Source organism: Pelodiscus sinensis, chromosome 3 (assembly GCF_052426305.1).
Source record: "Pelodiscus sinensis isolate ZL-2025 chromosome 3, ASM5242630v1, whole genome shotgun sequence".
Classification (NCBI taxonomy): Eukaryota; Metazoa; Chordata; order Testudines; family Trionychidae; genus Pelodiscus; species Pelodiscus sinensis.
In genome coordinates this window covers 91,128,750-91,148,756 of record NC_143054.1, presented here as the reverse complement: position 1 = coordinate 91,148,756, position 20,007 = coordinate 91,128,750, and the positions used below count along the sequence as shown (strand labels likewise).

Here is a 20,007-nt window from a genome sequence, read left to right as displayed (position 1 = left end):
TCCCGGCGTGCTGGGCAGGACAGCCGCCGGTGGCAGCGCAGCGGCGCCATTACAAGGCGTGCTCGGTGGCTGCAGCAAAGTCATGGCAAGGCACGCAGCCAGATGTCGGGAGCAGAGTCAGCCCGGGAGGACACGTTGACCCCGGCGGCTATGGCGCAGGTGCAGTGGGGCATGTAAAGGCCAACACCATACCCGTAAGGGAGGGCAAGGAGCTGGGAGTGGAGGCAGGCCGGAGCCAGAGGACGAACCCCTTCCCTCCCAGGGACATCAAGCAGCGGGAAGGAGCCAACCAGCGAGAACACAAGGCAGTAGGAAGCGACCCAGGGCACGGCTAGCGAGTAGCCTGTGGGTTGGTGTGTTGTGGGAAGCATCCCCACCAACCGGACGGGGTCTGTGACCCGAGTCCTAGAGCCCTGGGTCAGAGCTCGGAGAGAGGGAGGGCCCGAGCCCCCCTACTTGCCTCGAATCGCAAGCGGCCAATGTAGGACTCTCGTCTAAGCGCAGGACGAGGGCTCAGAGCACAGGTGTAGCGCTGACCAATCAATGAAAAGTGAGCACGAACTTGGCTGGAGGCTCTGCCATTTACACTTGGTGGAGAATGTGGGCATAGTGGGCCCACGCGGGGAAGGGAGAGGGAAGGAGGAGAGAGAGGGAAGGATAGTGAGGCGAGCGAGGAGCCAGGCAACTGTAGTTATTGTGTTTAAGGGACCCCCGCTGGGCGGGAGAAGGGGACCAGGATGGAGACTTCCTGAATGGATGGCTGAGAGCCATAGACAGCAGCAGCAGCAGCAAGCCCAGCTGCTGCAACAACTGATGGCCCAAAACCAGGAGCAGCAAAGGCTGCTGATGCGTGAACTAATAGAGCACCAGCAAGCCCAGCAGGAATGCTGGGTGCAGCAACAGACGAGTCAGAGCCGCCCAACGACCACCCTACGTAGAGGACCCGAGATGGGCACTGAGGGAGGAGCACAGCTGCCAATACGGCTGACCAAGATGGGGGTGAATGATGATCCCGAGACATACCTGGTGACATTCGAATGAGTGGCGCTGGTGGCAAAGTGGCCAGAGGACCACTGGGCAACGCTGCTGGCTCCCTACCTCACAGGCCCTGCCCAGTTAGCATACCTCAGCCTCTCCGCGTGGGACGCGAAGCATTACTTTAAAGTTAAAGAAGCAATTTTGGACCAGCTGGGAGTTACGCCAGAGACAGACAGACAGCGGTTCCAGAGGGAGAAGTATCTGCTGGGGGCCCGCCCGAGGGCCATGGCCTAGAAGTTTTGAGAGGCGGGTTGGCAGTGGCTAGAGCCCAACCAGAAGACAGGGGCCCAGGTCGCAGAGTAATTATCCTAGAGCAATTCGTGAAGATTCTGCCAGGTGAGGGGCAACGATGGGTCTGCCACCACCAGCCAGCCACCTTAACTGAGGCTGTAACCCTCATGGAGGAATATATGGCTGCTGAAGGGGCGGAAGATCGAAAATCTACGGCGAGGGAGGCATTGTCTGCTGCCAGAGGGACGAGCCTGCCCCAGAGCCAGGGGAAGGGGCCCGGGAAGCCAACACGGAGCCACATGATGAGAGGTAACGGGTGGCAGCTAGCCCCCATCTGGCCGGGAGCCCTCAAAAGGGAGAACCCAACACCCCCACTGGTGACCTGACAGAGCCCCTGAAGGTGGTGGGAAAGGGGACACCAAAAATGTTTATTTCGAGTGCGGGCAAGAAGGGCACTTCAAGAGGGACTGCCCCTTCCTGGACTGTTCTTTCGGGCAGGTGTTCATGCTGACCCCCAAGGAACAGGATAGCGGGCTATTAAAGATTATGGCCAGGGTGGTGCTGGAAGACGTACCCATAGACACAGGGACCTAGTAAAAGGCTTTCCAGAGGCAGGACCCCCTGTGCGCATGCAGTGCGTGCACGGCGAGATTCGCACTTTATCCTATGGTCTGGGGCATCTAGCTGAAGGGGGCGAGGAGACCCGGTGTTGAGTGGCCGTCGCCCCTCAGTTGGCCTACCCCATGATCCTCAGGCGTGACTGGAGCCATACCCTTGTCCACCAGGACCAGCCCACAGAGAGCCAGGGAGAGACCCCAGAAACGGTGAATACAGATGCGAGGACGGCCCCCACACTCCTCAACCAAGAGGGTGGTCCTGACCCGGATACTACCAGCATGGACTGGGGATAATGAGAAAATTTCGTGGAAGAACAAAGAGCGGACCCATCACTCCACCGAGCGTGGGACTATGTGACAGACGGAGAGCCAGACCAGACCTTTCAAACGAGAGGATCACGATTTGAGGTACATGCTGGCTGACTTTATCGTGTTATAGAGAAACCCGAGGGAGGGGAGTTACGGCAGCTGTTCGTGCCCGCTCAGTACCACCGGACTCTACTCAAACTCGCCTATAACAACCCCTGGGCTGGCTATTTGGGTCATGAGAAAACGCTACAATGAGTATGACAGAGGTTCTACTGGCCGGGGGTGCACCAGGACATTAAGAACTTCTGTAAATCCTGCCCTACCTGCCAGCGTACTGGGTCGGGGCAGTACCTAAAGCCTCCTTGGTCCCCCTCCCTGTGGTGGGCACCCCCTTTGAGCGAATAGCCCTCGACTTGATAGGGCCTTTGGAGCGGTCAAAGGGGGGGAACCAGTATGTACTCATTGTCGTCATGGACTATGTGACTGGTACCCGGAGGCTGTGCCTCCTCAGAACACAACTGCCCTGAGCCTTGCGACAGAAATGATAAAAATATTTTTGTGGGTAGGTCTTCTGAAAGAGATCTTAACCAACCAGGGCATGAATGTGACATCTTGATTGATGGCCGAACTGTGCCAGCTATTACAGATTAAAACTCTGAAAATGTCCGTGTACCACCTCCAGACAGATGGCTTAGTGGAGTGATTCAATAGGACCCTGAAATCAATGCTCCGTCGCCTGGCAGAGGATGACCTCCGGGAATGGGACAGGCTACTTCCCGCGCTGTTGTTTGCCGTAAGAGAGGTACCCCAGTCATCTACGGGATTCTCCCCATTTGAACTGTTGTATGGGCATCAACCCCGGGGAGTATTAGAACTGGTGAAAGAGACATAGGAAGAGCAGAGGCCTTGCCAGGTTGGATCACTACAATATATACTCTGAGAGAGGGGCTCTGGGCGGTGGGCAAATACACCAAGGAGAATCTTATGAGGACATGAGAAAGACAGGCTCGGTACTATAATCGGGACACCGAGCTTCGCCCTTCTAAGCCAGGCAACAAGGCTTATTCTTGCTTCCATTTAAAGAGTCTAAACTGCTTGTCAAGTGGCAAGGGCTGTACAAGGTACAGGTAGGGGAGGTAGATTATGAGGTACAGGTAGGGGAGGTAGATTATGAGGTCCAACTGACAGGGAAACGGAAAGCAACACATATTTACCATGTGAATCTATTAAAAGGTGGAACGCCTGGGAACAACTATTAATAGTGACAAGCCCCCCCGAAGCCAGAACTGGGCCCTGGGCAGGAAACCTGGAACAAGCAACAATGGCCCTAGTGGGAACCGAGCTAAGCGCCGACCAATGCTCGGGCCTGCAAGCACTGCAACGGAGGTATGCCTCAGTATTCTCGACCTGCCCAGGCCAAACGTCCCAAGCGAGTCATCACATCATGACGCCATCGGGTAAGAAAATACAGGACCCCACGCAGCCCCTCCCTAGAAAGATGTGGGACACGGTAAGGGCGAAGGTGCAGGCCATATTACAACTAGGGGTGATTGAGGAGTCCCATAGTGAGTGGCAGAGCCCAATTGTGCTTGTACCCAAGTGCGATGGGACGGTGAGATTTTGCATAGACTTTCGGAGAGTAAATGCAATCTCTCGTTTCGATGCCTACCCGATGCCCCAAATAGATGAACTCCTCGATCGCTTAGGGCGAGCCCAATTCATGTCTACCCTGGACTTATCGAAGGGGTACTGGCAAATCTCCTTGACACCAGCCTCAAAAAAAAACACGGCCTTTTCCACACCATGGGGGTTGTTCCAGTTTGTTACCATGCTCTTTGGGCTCCATGGGGTGGCGGTCACATTCCAAAGGCTCATGGATAAGATCCTAAAAGGTCATTACGACTACACGGCCACATACATAGACGATATAATAATATATAGTCAGTCATGGGAGGATCACCTCAAACACCTGGAGGCCGTCCTGCGAGCCTTGCTAGGGGCTGAGCTAGTCGCCAATCCCGGGAAATATAAATTTGGGCAAAAGGAAGTCTTGTACTTAGGCTATACTGTGGGAGAAGGGACCCTGAGACTCATGGTAGACAAGGGAAAGGCCCTCAGGGATTACCCCCGCCCCGTAACAAAGAAACAGGTTAGATAATGCCTCAGCCTGGCTGGTTATTACTGAAGGTTTGTAGCCGGGGTCCCGGAAATTGCCTCTCCCCTAATGGATTTGACCAGAAATAGTGAATCGAACAAGGTTCAGTGCTACCTGCAGTGAGAGGCAGCGTTACAGAAATCAAAAGAGCACTTAACCCAACTGCCAGTGCTTATCCAGCCAGATTTCTCTCGCCCATTCATCTTACAAACATATGCGTCAGAAGTAGGATTGGGTGCTGTCCTGTCCCAAGAGGTAAGGGGAGGGGAGCACCCCATCCTTTATGTAAGTAGGAAATTGTGCCCTCGGGAACAGAACTATGCGACAATTGAGAAGGAAGAGCTTGCGGCCAAGTGGGCCATTGACTCACTAAGATATTCTCTCCTAGGCAACCCTATCCAACTCATAACTGACCATGCACCACTGAAGTGGATAAACTCAATGAAGAGTGTCAATTCGAGGGTGATGAGATCGTACCTCTCGTTACAGCCATACCAGTTTGAGGTGTTCCATCGGCCTGGCAGAGTACATGGTAATGTCGATTTTTTTTTTTCGCAGATTGGAGAGGAAGACTGAGGGGAAGAGAAAGGATCTTTAGGAGGGGGCGAGTGTGACGGGGTGCCAGTGGTCCCTGCACTCATCCGGCGCCATCCCCGGCATGCTGGGCAGGACAGCCTCCAGCAGCAGCGCTGTTGTGAGGCATGCGAGGCAGCCACAGCAGAGCTACAGCAGGGCGCGTGGCTGGACATCAGGGTCAGGTTCAGCCCCGGAGGGCACGTGGACCCTGGCGGCTACGGCACAGACGCAGCAGGGCATTTAAAGGCCACTGCCACACCCAGAAAGGGGGATGAGGAGCTGGAAGCGGAGGCAGCCCGGAGCCAGGGGACAGATCCCCTCCCTGCCCAGGACAGCGAGCAGAGGGAAGGAGCCAACCAGCAAGGACATGAGACGGTAGGAAGCGACCCAGGGCACGGCTAGCGAGTAGCCTGTGGGTTGGTGTGTTGTGGGAAGCATCCCCACCAACCGGATGGAGTCCATGACCCCAGTCTTTAGGGTCTTGGGCCCTGGATCAGGGCTCGGAGAGAGGGAGGGCCCGAGCCCCCCTACCTGCCTTGAATCACGAGCGGCTGATGTAGGACTCTCGTCTAAGCGCGGGACGAAGGCTCAGAGCGCGGGTGTAGCACTGACAAATCAGTAAAAGATGAGCATGAACTTGGCTGGAGGCTCCGCCTTTTACAGCTTCTCAAAGTGAAAATTTTGGACTGTAACTCTCCTGCTAAGGAACGGATTCAAATGGGAGGCCATAAGGGACATGATCTATATCAGAGCCAGAGTTTGGGATGGCTTGAGTTAGGAAGAAGTCCAGTGCCTCTGTGATGAGGCATCAGCACATCAAGGACTGTGGATGGCAGTGTCACCTTGGCTCAATGTCATGGAGAGCCTTTGACATGCTAACATCTAGTGACAGAAACATGGGATTCAGCCACTCTAGGCCCCCAGCAGTGTACATGATCACAACACCCCACTAACTGGCAAAAACCCCTTCTCACTGAAGGCCCATTCACTGTGTCTTCCTTCCCACCATGTCTGCCTCCAAGACTGTGGAAATGGTTCCCTACTCACCAGGAGCATGCATAGATGGCTGGCGGAATCAGAAAATGGAAGTAACTCATAGCTCTGATCAGTCTCTTTGGCTAATCTTGGCATAGTCCAAAGTTTTAATTTTGAATTACAGGAATAGCAATTTGTTTTAAAAATGGCCTGTGTCTAGGGTTTTACCAAAATATATGTGGGTGTGAAGTTTGGAGCATATGGCAATTATTGAACTAGTTGAACAATTAGGAACCCTAAAAAATGCAAGAATAACAAAGCAAACTTTAAAAGAGGAAATATTTTTAAAAACAATATTTCCTCTGCCAATATTATCAAATATTTAATTAAAATCATGATGTGGAAAATGTGACAGATCATATCATATGTTTGCCTGGTTTTGACTTGCTTTGTGAGGTCTCAATGCATCTTTAACTATGAAGTATTACTGATGCCTCCATTATTATGTCTTTATAACTCCACCACAAACCTGCATCCCAAATATACAAGAAGGCACTTTTCCTCAGCAGTTCCAGAACATTTTAGCATTATGATGAAAAAAAAAAGTAAGAAACATTTTCAAATAGTCTACAGCAGAGAAAAATGTCAAGCGCACTCAACCTCCTTTTCCAATTTTTCTCCCAAATTTACCAGAAAATGTCAACTCTGAGATGAAATATGACAGGAGAATTTAGGGAGATTTTCTTTTTTGCTTATGGCTATGACATGGAGCTTCAAGTTACGTTAGGCTCTAAAGCACAAGTGGAAAGACCCTCAAAGTGATGGAAAACATATGTAAAAGACTTCTGAGTTAGTATGATCTATTTTAAAAAAACTGACATATCTTGCAGCATGTATAATTGTGTTATTATTTATTACCAATGTGCTTGGTGCTGCACAACATACAAAAACAGAGATATTCCCAGCCCCCAAAATCTCACAGCTGATGTACAGCAAAGCATAGTATAGCTAACTTCAAAGATACTATTCCCGAATCTTTATGGTTCTCATTTGTGGAAAAATCTTAATAAGGTTGTAAATTTGTGGTCAGCAGAAGATTTTACCTTTTTTTAAATATGGTTTTAGGCTAACATTAAAGAGAGAGAGAGAGAGAGACTAAAAATCAGGCTCCTAAAAAGGTGGTCAAGTTTTCAGAAATGCTTAGTACTCATTACTGCATGCTTAGTACTCATGGATCTGCAAATGCTTAGTAGCTCCCACTGCAGATCCATGGAGGCAATATTCCACTTCAATGTATTTCCAAACTGAACTCTGCAGCTTATGTCTACTAGTGATTTTATTTTCCAAATCATAAGCAAAAAGCATAATATCCCTGGTGCAGTAAAATGGCTGCATTTTCCCCTTTATTGTACACAGAATTTGTTTCATAAGAATTAATCCGTTTGATTTATAACAACCTATCTGATATGCTGTTCCTTTACTAATTTGTTATTAACTTTAGTTAACTCCTCCACAAATTCACTAAGAACATGGTAGCAAACCAGCATGCCATACAAAATTACTTAAACATTATGTAAACCAACAACACCTAATAAATCAAATGTCAACTCCTTTAATCCACTTGATCATTTCCTTTTTCTGTCATGGTGGGCTATCCATAAAAAATGTATGTATGGACATAAAAGATTTAGCAGAGATGTGAAGCCCCAGAAGACAAAATGCCTCTTTTTCCTGGCATAACCAAAGTGAAAACTACTTTCTCCATATTTATTTACATAGAAGCTTTTGAAAAATGTTCCATTTTCCTCACTATATTCCCTCACCTAGATTAGTTATTGGGTTTAGGTGGGCTGCACAACTCCTTTCTGTACCAAAACCTTCTTTATTCTGCTATGTTTATACAGCTCCCTATTTGGACACTTTATTCTGAAAAACAAATCTATTGTGGAGTAATTATTCTAGAAGTCAGTCACATTTTCTCCTAAACACAGTGTACTCACAAAGAAATTATATTTGCATAACTATAGCAGAATAATTGCTCCATTATAGCTATGCCAGTCAATTTGCCCATAGAGATAAGCTCTTGGGGTATGTCTACACTACAACGTTAATTCGAACTTAGTTTGAATTAGTTAATTCGAACTAAGCTAATTCGAACTAACAGATCCAGACTAAAAAACTAGTTCGAATTAGCGTTTTGCTAATTCGAACTAGCATGTCCACATTAAGTGGACCCTGAACTAGGGTTAAGGATGGCCGGAAGCAGTGCAGGCAGGACATCAGAGGAGGACTTAGAGCGTGAAGATGCTGTCTCAGGCTAGCCGAGGGCTGTGCTTAAAGGGTCCCGACCCCCACCCCGGACAGACAGTTCTCAGGGGTGCCCCGCTTGCAAAGCAGTCCTGGCTTGCATTGCCCGGACTACCCACACTGGGCACATCACACCACTCGGCCATCAGACTGGCGCACTTGCCACAGGCTGCCATCTGGGGAGAGAGGGCAATTGGGGGGCTGCAGGAGAGCTTCCACCCCCAGAAGCCCGCAGAGCCAGCCCAGTCCTCCCCATCGGGGGCTCGTGCCCCATTCCTCCCTCACCTCCTTCCACTTACCCTTCCCTAGCCCCTCTTCTTGATGTACAAAATAAAGATAACGTGTCTTCCAAAATGGAATCTGTCTTTATTGAACAAAACTGGGGGAGACTGGGAAAAGGAGGTGGGAGAGGGGAAGAGAGAGGCTGGGAGAGGGGAGGGCAACTACAATGATCAGGGGTTGGGAACAGGTCCCGGGAACAGGTCCCATATGAAGAGAGGCTAAAGAGACTGGGACTTTTCAGCTTAGAAAAGAGGAGACAGAGGGGGGACAGGATAGAGGTCTCTAAAAGCAGGAGTTGGGTGGAGAGGGTGCATACAGAAAAGTTCTTCATTAGTTCCCATAAAGAAGGACTAGAGGACACCAAAGGAAAGGAATGGGTAACAGGCTTCAAACTAGTAACAGAAAGTTGTTCTTCACAAAGCAAAGAGTCAACCTGTGGAACTCCTTGCTGCAGGAGGCTGTGAAGGCTACAACTAGAACAGAGTTTAAAGGGAAGTGAGATCAAGTCATGGAGGTTGGGTCCATGGAGTGGTATTAGCCAGGGGGTAGGAGTGGTGTCCCTGCCCAAGGTTTGTGGAAGGCTGGAGAGGGATGGCACGAGACAAATGGCTTGGTCACTGTCTTCAGTCCATCCCCTCCAGGGTCCCTAGGGTTGGCCACTGTCAGCAGACAGGCTACTGGGCTAGATGGACCTTTGGTCTGACCCAGGACGGCCATTGTAAGCTCAGGGCTCAGGGTCGGGGGTCTCAGTGGACCCTCTTGATTCTCTTGCACACCTGCTCCTGGGTGGCCAGGCTGGCAGCTCTCCTGCCCTAGCCGGCCACTTTTCTGTGCCTAGTGCGCAGATCGTGGACGAGGTCCACGATGTCTGCACTAGCCCAGGCGGGTTCCCGCCTCTTGCGGTCCCGGGCAAGCTCCCGGGAGCCGCCAGCCTGGTCCCAGGAAGAGGGGGAGAGCTGGGGGGCATCGGATGGGTGGCTCGATCCGTGCCAGGTGCAGGGTCTGCTGGCTGGGTGCTGGCAGGCTTGCACCTGGCACGGGCACTGTAGCCAGCCCGTGCCCCTTTAAGGAGTCCGGGGCTGGGAGGGGGGCAGACGAGTTTCCCTGGTGTTGGCCAGAGTGGCCACCAGGGAAACCTGGGGAGGGGTAGCCTCCCACTAGTTCGAATTAAGGGGCTACACACCCCTTAATTCGAACTAGCTAGTTCGAACTAGGCTTAATCCTCGTAAAATGAGGTTTTCCTAGTTCGAACTACGCGCTCCGCTAATTCGATTTAAATTCGAACTAGCGGAGCGCTAGTGTAGTGCCTATTAAAGTTTATTCGAACTAACGTCTGTTAGTTCGAATTAACTTTGTAGTGTAGACATACCCTTGGTTACTAACTTCTGCTTTATTCTCTTTGTACCATCAGGACTGTATATAAAGCAGATATGACCAGTTTAGGCAACACGCTTTTAAAAGGAACATTGTCAACTTAAAAAAAAAATGAAAATTCTTCAGTTATTGTTGCAAATAACACATTTATTATAATTAAAACATTTAAGAAAGTGTTGTATTTTGTGTGTGTATATATATTGACAGCATTTCTGTAGTCAGGACTCAATCCTGCAAGCCTTTATACACATGCTTAATTTTAAGCTTATTAGTAGTCTGAGTAAAGTATGTGCACATGTCTTTGTAGAAGGAGGGCACAACTTCACTCTCCGCTCTGGAGATCAATCATCTGGCATTCAATTTTGTGGGTCTAGATAAGACCCGTAAATCAAATGCTGAGGGCAACTTCAGCCAGCACCTGTATTTCTCACAGTTGCAAGGAGTAAGGGAATCTGATGAGAGTGTTTGCTCCCATTGGCCTTCCCCTGTAAAGATGGCGCCAAGCTCGGCTTAAGATAAACCAACTCCCACTATGTTTTTTACATAGCTGGAGTTGCATACGTTAAGCCGACCTTCCAGGTCTAACGTAGACCTGGCCTGAGAGTCTGAATCATTCAATTAGCCATTCTGTTGAGTTTTTCATTTGATAACAGGAGTAAGGATTTTTTAAGTGATGGTAAAATCATAAGACTGGGCAGGAGAACTTAGAACAGGTACAGTAGATGAAACTATTTTAATTCATTCCTTGAAACTATGTTTCATGTTGACAATATTTCACTTTATTTTCAAAATACATTAAAAAATCCCAAATGCAAAAAAACTAAATATTTAATAGAAACATAATAGACTGTAGAGTTATTCATATGAAAATGAAGTAGTATAACTAGAAAAAATTACCTTTAGCTTTTGAAGCAAGTGTTCGGTTTCAGAAGTAATGCGGGGCTGGATATAAGTGGCTTTTTTAGTCTGCCCACGAGTGATGATGGAAAATTAAGGTCAAAAAATGATTTTAAATGAATTACATAAAGCGCAGAAAACTTTTTCTTCAATGAAAATCATAATACTAAACAGCTAAAATGGTTTTACTTAAAGTGTGTGATCTTAACGTATTTCCAAGAGAAGTTTTTCTTGGGGATATTTATCACATTTTTTTAGCAAGGTATATTAAAGGATATAGAAAATTGGCTTCTAGTTCAAGGAAGTAGATTTGTTGCTGCAGATTCTTGATGTATTCAGATTCTATACTTGAAGTTGTATTCTCCATTGCTAGAAAAGATTAATTCAGAACTATATGTACATTTTAATTTACTGATAATAGTGCACAGCACACTGTAATGCACATTTTATAAAGGAGGTTCAGTTCCTATTTTTGTGTAGTAGTAACAGTTCTAAAAATAAGATGACTTCCAATTCAAATACCAGGAAAAACCTTATATAAGGAAAACATCCAAGGACCAAGCCCTGCTTTTTTTCTGAAGAATTTATGCCTATTATGTAGAACTTATAAGCAATGCAAACTAGGGATATAAAATCCTGTGTAATTGGTTAACCAATTAAAGAGGGGCAGGCGGAGTGGATGCTCCAGCCTGGTTTGGCCATAGAAGGGCTGCAGTGCGCCGCGCCCAGCCCCTCCCCCCCAGACAGGGGCTGTTCCGACTGGGTGGAGCAGGCTGCCTGCAGCAAGCCCAGGCCAGGCTCACCGTGGATAGGGTGTGCTCTGGCTGACTAGAGTGCCCCTGCCTGCAGTGCACTCAGGCTGGGCCTGCAGGGGCTGGAGCAACACTCTACCCACAGCAGGTGGGGAGCTGCTCTGACCGCCACTAGTTAATTGGAACAGTAAGCCTCTCCTGTTAAGGGTGAGACTTACCAGTTAACTGGTTATCCATTCACATCTCTAATGCACACAGAATTACAAGATTCTGCTTCTCAACAATTAACTAGGGTTTAAAGATGAACACATCCCCTAATATGGTCAATATTTAACATACACACAGGTGCATGCTCCCTACAAGGGGTACCAGTGACAATGGGCTCTTCTTTCCATCCTTCTCAAACCTTCTATTAGTTAAAGTATTTTCCCAATGAACTGACATTTTCAGCTCTCTTTTGCCATGGGATCATAGAAATAATAGGGCTCACAAAAGGTCATTTAGAGAAGTCCCTTACACTCAGGGCAGGACTTATTATCTACACAATCCTGAGAGATGTGTGTTTAACCTGCTGTTAAAATCCCCCAATGACAGTAACTCCAAAATCTCCCTTGACAATTTATTCCAGTTTAACTACCCTGACAATTTGAATTTTTTCCTAACATCCAACCTAAACTTCTGTTGCTGTAAGTTAAGACTATGATTGTTTCTTGTTCTGTCCTCAGAAGTTAAATTTTTTTTCTCCTTCCTCCTTTTAACTTCTTGGCTGTGTCTACACTGGGCCACTTATTCCGGAAAATCAGCCACTTTTCCGGAATAAGCTGCGAGCTGTCTACACTGGCCCTTGAATTTCCGGAAAAGCAAAGATGCTCTATTGTACAAAATCAGCCGCTATTCCGGAAAAACTATTCTGCTCCCGCTCGGGCATAAGTCCTTATTCCGGAACACTGTTCCGGAAAAGGGCCAGTGTAGACAGCCCAGTAGTCTTTTCCGGAAAAAAGCCCCGATCGCGAAAATGGCGATTGGGGCTCTTTTCCGGAAAAGCGCGTCTACATTGGCCACAGGGGCTTTTCCGGAAAAAGGGCTTTTCCGGAAAAGCAGCCTGCCAATGTAGATGCTCCTTTTCCGGAAAAACTGAAAACGGAATAGTATTCCGTTTTAAGCATTTCCGGAAATTCATGCCAGTGTAGACACAGCCCTTATGTACTTGAAACCGGATAGCTTTCCTCCTCCCCATTCCCAATCTTCTCTTCTCCAGATAAAATAACCCCATTTTTTCCAATCTTTCCTCATAGGTAATATTTTCTAGACTTTTAATCATTTCTGTTGCTCTCCTCTGGACTTTTTCCAATTTGCCCACATCTTTCCTGAAATGTGACATGCAGAACTGGACAGCTCCATGGTCCATCTCTTAACAGCACAGAATAGATGGATAAATTACTTCTTGTGTCTTGTTTACAATCTCCTGGTAATACATCCCAGAATGATGTTTGCTGGCTTTTTTAAAACAAGTGGTTACACTGTTGACTCTTATTTAGTTTGAGCCACAGATTCTTTTCTGCACTAATTATTCCTAGGTAGTCAGTATCATGTGTGTGCAATTGATTGTTCCTTCCTAAACTGAGATTCTCTCATTTGTTCTAATTTAATTTCATGTTATTTCCTTCAGACCATTTCTCCAGCTCTTCCAGATCATGTTGAATTTTAATGCTGTTCTCCAAAGTACTTGCAACCCATTTCAGTCCTCTCATTATTTCTTGTTTCATCCTGGAAAAAACCCCAAACCAACAACCGACCACATACACCCTCTCAAAATTCCTTGTCCTTACTTAAAGGCACTATATACATTACAAACCATACCTATCGTTTTGTCCTTATTTATCCTACCCCAAATCATTGTTCCTTCCAGTTCTTCCTCCCTCTTCGTTCATACATATTCAGGGCTGCCAGCAGAATTGCCAGGTTTGTGGGCAAGGTGAAGGGCAGGACCCAGCCCTGCACCTCTAGGAGAGGTGGGGCCTTGGGCAGAATGGTCAGGGGTGGGGTTAGCCTTCCTGAGCTAACCCTTCAGTACTGCCCAGGGCTCCAACAGGGATTTCAAGGGCTCAGGGCTTCAGCCACTGCAGCAGTAGTAGCAGCGGGGGAGGAGGGCAGGCCAGGGCACTCTAAATCTCCAGGCCTGGGGGCAGCTCTCCCATGCTTTTCTCTCCCTCTCAAATTCCATAACTCACTCTCTGCCATATTCCTTCATAAAACCCAAAGGAATGCTTCCTCCTTATAGCCTCCCTTACCTGAAATCATGCCACATTTGTCTGTCCATCTTGCCTACCTAAAGACAAAGAACCTTGAGTCTTGGACCATACCTTAATCTGTTTGTAAAAGCACCATACCGTATTATATACATTATTTTATGAATAATAAATGCTCACATAGTATCTAATTCCAAAACAAGAAGAAAATAGAGGTGTTCTTATGCATGTTCTTGAAAGTACAAACATACTTTCAGACAAGGTCAGACAAAATAGGCACATGTTTAGTCAAATTTAATACAATATTCAACTTCTAGCATTTAGATCAAATAATCAGCGTGTAAAACTGAATATGCAATTATACTAAAAAAACTCAGATGCCTTTTGTTGGATGCATATTTAGCCACTTGTGGTCAGTTTATTTTTCCCATTTTTAACCCTTCCTATAGTGCAATGATGATCATCAGTATAAACAGATTCAGGAACCATGCAACAGAACCTTACCTTTAATGGCAATAGAAAATTCAATACTTATAAAAATAAATACTTTCCCCAACTATGTGTAATTAGACTGTCATACTATCAAACAGAGACCAATAACTTAGCAAGAATCATAAAGTTACAGGCAGTCCCCGAGTTATGAGGATCCAACTTATGTCGGATCCGCAGTTACGAACGGGGCTTTTCTCGCCCCGGGAGGACGGGAGCGGCGGGATGCCCAGATGCCTCTGGGGCAAGAAAAGCCGCTCCCCGTCTCCTTGGTCTGCAGGGAGTCCGGGAGCAAAGCCTTGGAGCACGCCCGCAGCGGGACAGCCCGGGCGCGCTTGGGCTGTCCCGCTGCGGGCATGCTCCAAGGCTTTGCTCCCCGTCTCCCTGGTCTGGGAGTTGCACTGCTATTGTAGTGTGCTGATATCTAGAAGTTAAACTAATGTTTATAATTTTAATTCCTAATATTAATTATGAAGAAATCTAAACTTTAGAATTTTATCCAGTAAGAAGGCAATTGTGATAAATTTTCTGGGCGGTACCTCACACCTCCCCTGTACCCCCTTCACACCTCCCTGATTAAGAACCCCTGCCTTAGAAACATCATACCAGAAGAGATGGAGCTGATCTGGCAATTCTTATGTTCCTACTGTTTTTAATGATTCCACAGATTGTAATGCACATCTGCCATGACTCCCAGTAATGTTAAGGACTAGTTGACTATCCAATACGCATTTGCTTATTGGATAGTCGAGTCATGGTACAGGCTCCATGTGGCACTGCTGCTTTGAAACACTGCATGAAGCCTGGAGTGAGAGGGACTTCCTGCTGGCCCAGGGCTGCACATGGAGTTCCAACTTTGAAATGCACAAGAGCCTCTGCTGAGGCTCTTGTACATTTCAAAGGAGGAATAAGGACGTGCCTATCATCTAGTTGAGTAGCTGATGGAATTTCCATCAAATACTCAACTAGTAAATTAATAGATATTTAACATCCTTAGGATGAAACACTGCCTGGTTAGACATTAAAATTTTCAATTAAAGAAAAAGCAACCATAGTGTTGTATCATGATATAAGAAAACCTTTGCCAAATTATTTCAATATAGTTGTTTCATAGCATGATAACATGAAATTGCTTTATCTACAAGAAAATAGCAACATTATTTTTAGTAAAGAAACTTTTGGAGTAACATTTTGCCAATCCTACTCAATTAGCTAATTGGCTATGCATAGAATTACAACTTTAGCACTCTGGTTTCAAGAGATCAGTGGGTGATAGTATGAAGAAGTGTTTCTAAAATTCAATTTAAGGATACATTTGGTGACGTGACCATTGTGTGAAAAAGGAAATTTTTTTTCTTTAGCACTTTATACCTTTTACATCTAAAGATGGCACCAACAAATTATACAAAAATGTTAATCTAATTCATACATTCTGGACTTATAAAACTCCTCATGAAACTGCTGAATTTTATGAGTCAATTCAGAATACGCAAGAGTTTAAAAAAGGCACAGCTTACCTAAACTTCTATGATTGATGTGTGATTTTTAGAAGCACAATAGCCAATGCTATGTACTTATAAAGGTTAGTAAGGAATCTGAAGGAAAGGCAACAGCAGATTTATTTGAAAATCCAAAACAATTGAAGGCCTTATTGGAAAGCTGTACTGAATTTAAAGCTTGTTTACTTTGGCCAAGAGGTGCCACCTGAGCAATTTATTGCTAGCTCAGGCTGGTGCCTCACCTCATAAAAACCAGATGCAATGATGAAGGCAGCTTTTTAAAAAACTAGGTTTAATGCACAGAAACGAAGCCATTATGCAGCGGAAAGTGTAAGATTCCTTTTCTGCTTGGAAAAAAAAAAACCAACCAACCAACCAACCAACCACCTCCCGCAGTGAAGCAAGAGGCTGTTGTAGGAGGCTGCCTGTGCATGCCGGGGACACGGCAGTTCCGTAAAACCAGCGCTGCCCCCGGAGCCGGTCGATGGCGCGCGGCGCTGAAGGGTCCCGCCTCGGATTCCGCTTGCGCGCGAGGGCCCCGCGGGGCCAATGGCCACCCAGACCCAGCGCCCCCCCGCCCAGCAGCAGCAGCTCCGGCCGGGCCTGGATCACGCGCGCTGCTAGGAACCCTTCCTCCCATTGACGTCACAGCGGAAGCACCCACCTAACTCCGCCGCGCAACGCCCGCAGCCGGGTCACGCGCTCGCGGAGTTGGTGGGGGAGGGGAATGGAAGACGTCGGCTGGGCAGCCCCGGGCGCTACTGGGCAAGATGGAGACGCCTCCGCTGCGCGTCGGTTGCCAGGGCAACCAGCCCGGCCTACGGAGCCGCCCTCTGTGGGCGGGGAGGGCGCGCGCTGCCGCCTGCCTGGGAGGCCCCGCCCCGAGCCCGCCGCCGTGAGGTGCCCGGCGCGCGCCTGGGGGCGGGGCCTGCTGGCGGGCGGAGAAGGGCGGCGCGGGGCACGAAGCGGGTGCGGTGTCCGCGGCGCCCCCACGCTGGGCGCTGTCCCTGCAAGGCGCTAGGGCGTTGCCCGAGGAGATTGGATTTAGGGAAGGATTTTACAGACTTAGCCCCGGGACCCCACTTGCCACAGTTGTTTGGTTTTTTTTACTGCTAGGAGCCTCTTACCAGTAAATGGCTGCAGCAACTGCCAAGCTGCACCCACGTGCCTGAGCTGCTGCTTGTGTCATCGGCCCTGGACTTGTCACTCCTTTAAGTGAGGCTCCCCTGTGAAGGGTGAATGTCTCTATTAGCTGAGTGATAGAAATGTAGCCCTGTTAGTCCGGTGTATCTCAAGCAAAATACAGGACGATGTAGCACTTTAAAGACTAACAAGATGGTTTATTAGGTGATGAGCTTTCGTGGGCCAGACCCACTTCCTCAGATCAAATAGTGGAAGAAAATTGTCACAACCATATATACCAAAGGAGACAATTTTTAAAAAATGAACAGGTTAGCTGACACGTTAATAACGAGCGAAAATATTGACAGTAGCTTCAGCACACCAGTTTCCCTAGTAACAGTCCCTGTGTTCTTCTTGTGATTTTTTTTGGTCATCCTACTAATTTTTATTCCTAGTATTCATCCAGTCCTGTCCCACTTTTTTAAACAAAAGTCTATTCTTAGGCTCATATGATTTCAAGGCTGACATTTCTTGGATTGGTGCCCCAGTCTCTGATTTTTTTTCATCTACCAGTGGCCCTTGGCAACTGCTATTTTGTATCTGTACCCAGCATTCCAGTGCATTTCACCACTTGGGTAGAACTTGTGTCCCAAACGTTCAGTACAGGCCAGATTTTTTTAAGGTTGAAAACATCCAGCTGCTTCCAAATTCTTACTAGTGACTGAAATAACACTTTTTTATGTTGTAGAAATTTGCCTTTGAGAAGGATTTCATCGTGTAATGTTTACTCAGATATACAAGACTGACAGCCACAAGAATTAAGAAAATATAGAGTTATGCACTCAAGGTTCAGAGAAGCACAGAGCCAGAGAGAGAAAGAGAGCTGGACAAAACAGCTGATCTAGTCAAGTAAAGGTCCTCTTGTGATCCCCTAGGCCCATGGAGTTGCCCTCTGCAGAATACAACTGATGAGATTTTTCTTTTAGCCGCTACTTGCTCATTAGTACATGTAATCCAAACCTTATCTTTACTAGATGCTCCTAGGAAATTTTAACTTAATACTACTCTGTGTAAGGAACCTGTTGCGATGACAGGGAGTCCATGATTGCTGTTATCATCAATGGTGTGAAGACAGTCTGATAGGCCATGACAGAAGTTTAAAATTAGCTGAAAACAGCATGATTGTGTCTCAACTGATGTGCAGAATGCAGGATTCATTACCTGGCCAGAAATAAGGAGACAGCTACTAGATATACTCTCTGGCGGTGTCTACATTGGCAAGATTTTGTGCAAAAGCGGCCACTTTTACACAGAAATTTGCTGCCTGTCTACACTGGCCGCGAGTTCTTGCACAAGAACACTGACGTTCTAATGTAAGAAATCGGTGCTTCTTGTGCAAGAACTATGACTCTCCCGCTCAGGAATAAGCCCTCTTGCGCAAGAGGCCAGTGTAGACAGGCAATGTGAATTTCTTGCGCAAGAAAGCCCAATGGTTAAAATGGCCATCGGCGCTTTCTTGTGCAAGAGCACATCTACACGGGCACAGATGCTTTTGCGCAAAAGCACATGCCAGTGTAGACACTGTCTTCCGCAAATACTCTAATGCAAAAACTCTTGCGTTAGAGTATTTGCGCAAAAACTTGCCAATGTAGACCGTAGCCTCTGAGGCTACGTCTACACTGCAGGCTTTTTGCGCAAGGACTGTTTTGTACAAGAGTTCTTGTGCAAGAGCACGTCCACACTGCCATGAGCTTTTGTGCAAGAAATGTGCTTTTGTGCAGGAGCATCCATGACAGTGTGGATGCTGTCTTGGGCAAGAAATCTCTGATGGCAATTTTAGCCATAAGGGTTTCCTGTGCAAGAAACCCCTGTTGCCTGTCCACACTACCTTCTTGTGAAAGACGCTTATTCCTCATAGGGAGAGGAAGAAATTGTTACTCATGTTGTGCAGTAACATCTGTTCTTCGAGATGTGTGTTCCCGTGGGTGCTCCACGATAGGTGTCGGGCTTGTCCCGGCGCCGCAATCTGGAAAGTTTTCGCCAGCAGTAGCCCCCTCCGGAGGACCGCGCATGCACAGAGGTGTCCCACACTGTTCGCGCCTTTTCTGCGTCACGCAGTCCAATGCACCAGTTCCTCCTAACCGGAACATCTGAAATAGAGAAATAAAAGAGCTCCGAAGCAGGGAGGAGGGTGGGTTGTGGAGCACCCACGGGGGGACACATCTCGAAGAACAGATGTTACTGCACAAGGTGAGTAACAATTTCTTCTTCTTCGAGTGATGGGTGCTCCACTATAGGTGAGTATGAAGCAGTAATCCAAACGGCTGATCGTGCTTCGGAATTATCTGTGTACAGAAGAAAGAACTGCTTGAGCGACTGCTTCGTCCGTAGCTCTGAAACGATCAAGAGCATAACGCCTAGCAAACATGGATGACGACGACCAGGTTGCCGCGTGGCATATGTCTCGTAACGGGACGTTCTTCACGAAATGCTGCGGAAGTTGCCATGCTCCTGGTCGAGTGTGCTGTTGGTGCACAGGGCAGAGGCCTGCCCCTAAGGGTGTAGCAGCGAGTGATGCAGTTAACGATATGCGACAATATACGTTGTGATGACAGTTGATGAACTTTAGAACGGTTCGCCACTGATAATAGTAATCGTGGGGACTTCCGGAAGGGACACGTTCTGTCCAAGTAGAATGCAAGCACCCTTCTGACGTCTAGTGTTTGTAAGCACGCTTCCTCGGGCATAGCATGTGGCTTGGGGTAGAAGGTAGGAAAAACTATAGGCTCATTGACGTGGAATGACAAATTAACTTTTGGGACAAAGGCTAGGTGACATCTCAGCGTGACGCCCTGTTGAGTGAATACTGTGTAGGGAGGATCGGCGGAGAGTGCAGCGAGTTTGGAAACTCGGCAGGCCGAGGTGATCACGAGGAGAAAGGCAACTTTAATAGTGAGAGTCTGTAAGTCAAAAGTTGCGAGCGGTTCAAATGGTGGGCGAGTAAGAGTGTCCAATACGAAGGTAAGGTCCCATGGTTCTGGGGTAGGCCTGTGTGGTGGGTAGAGATTGGAAATACCCTTAAAGAACCTCTTCGTGAGTGGATGTGAGAAGATGGAAAAACCCTCTATCGGAGTG

The 20,007-nt window shown here is 47.4% G+C and overlaps 1 protein-coding gene across 5 annotated transcripts in view; it reads right to left on the bottom strand.

The window, feature by feature from the left end:
- The window catches only part of LOC102454699 (uncharacterized), a 41,708-nt gene extending 24,853 nt beyond the window's left edge, over positions 1-16,855 (bottom strand). The window contains exons 1-4 of one of the 5 annotated variants that reach the window (XM_014581731.4): positions 16,415-16,855; positions 13,805-13,842; positions 11,040-11,130; positions 10,762-10,840 (exon numbers count right to left, since the gene is read on the bottom strand). In XM_014581731.4, the coding sequence (XP_014437217.3) occupies positions 10,762-10,840; positions 11,040-11,130; positions 13,805-13,814 (180 nt within the window). In that variant the 5' untranslated portion in view covers positions 13,815-13,842; positions 16,415-16,855. Of the gene's footprint in view, positions 1-10,761; positions 10,841-11,039; positions 11,131-13,804; positions 13,843-15,768; positions 16,393-16,414 lie in introns of those variants that run through there. The other 4 variants (XM_089777247.1, XM_006139445.5, XM_006139446.5 and 1 more) reach the window with 4 other exon arrangements.
- Positions 16,856-20,007: the final 3,152 nt, after the last annotated feature.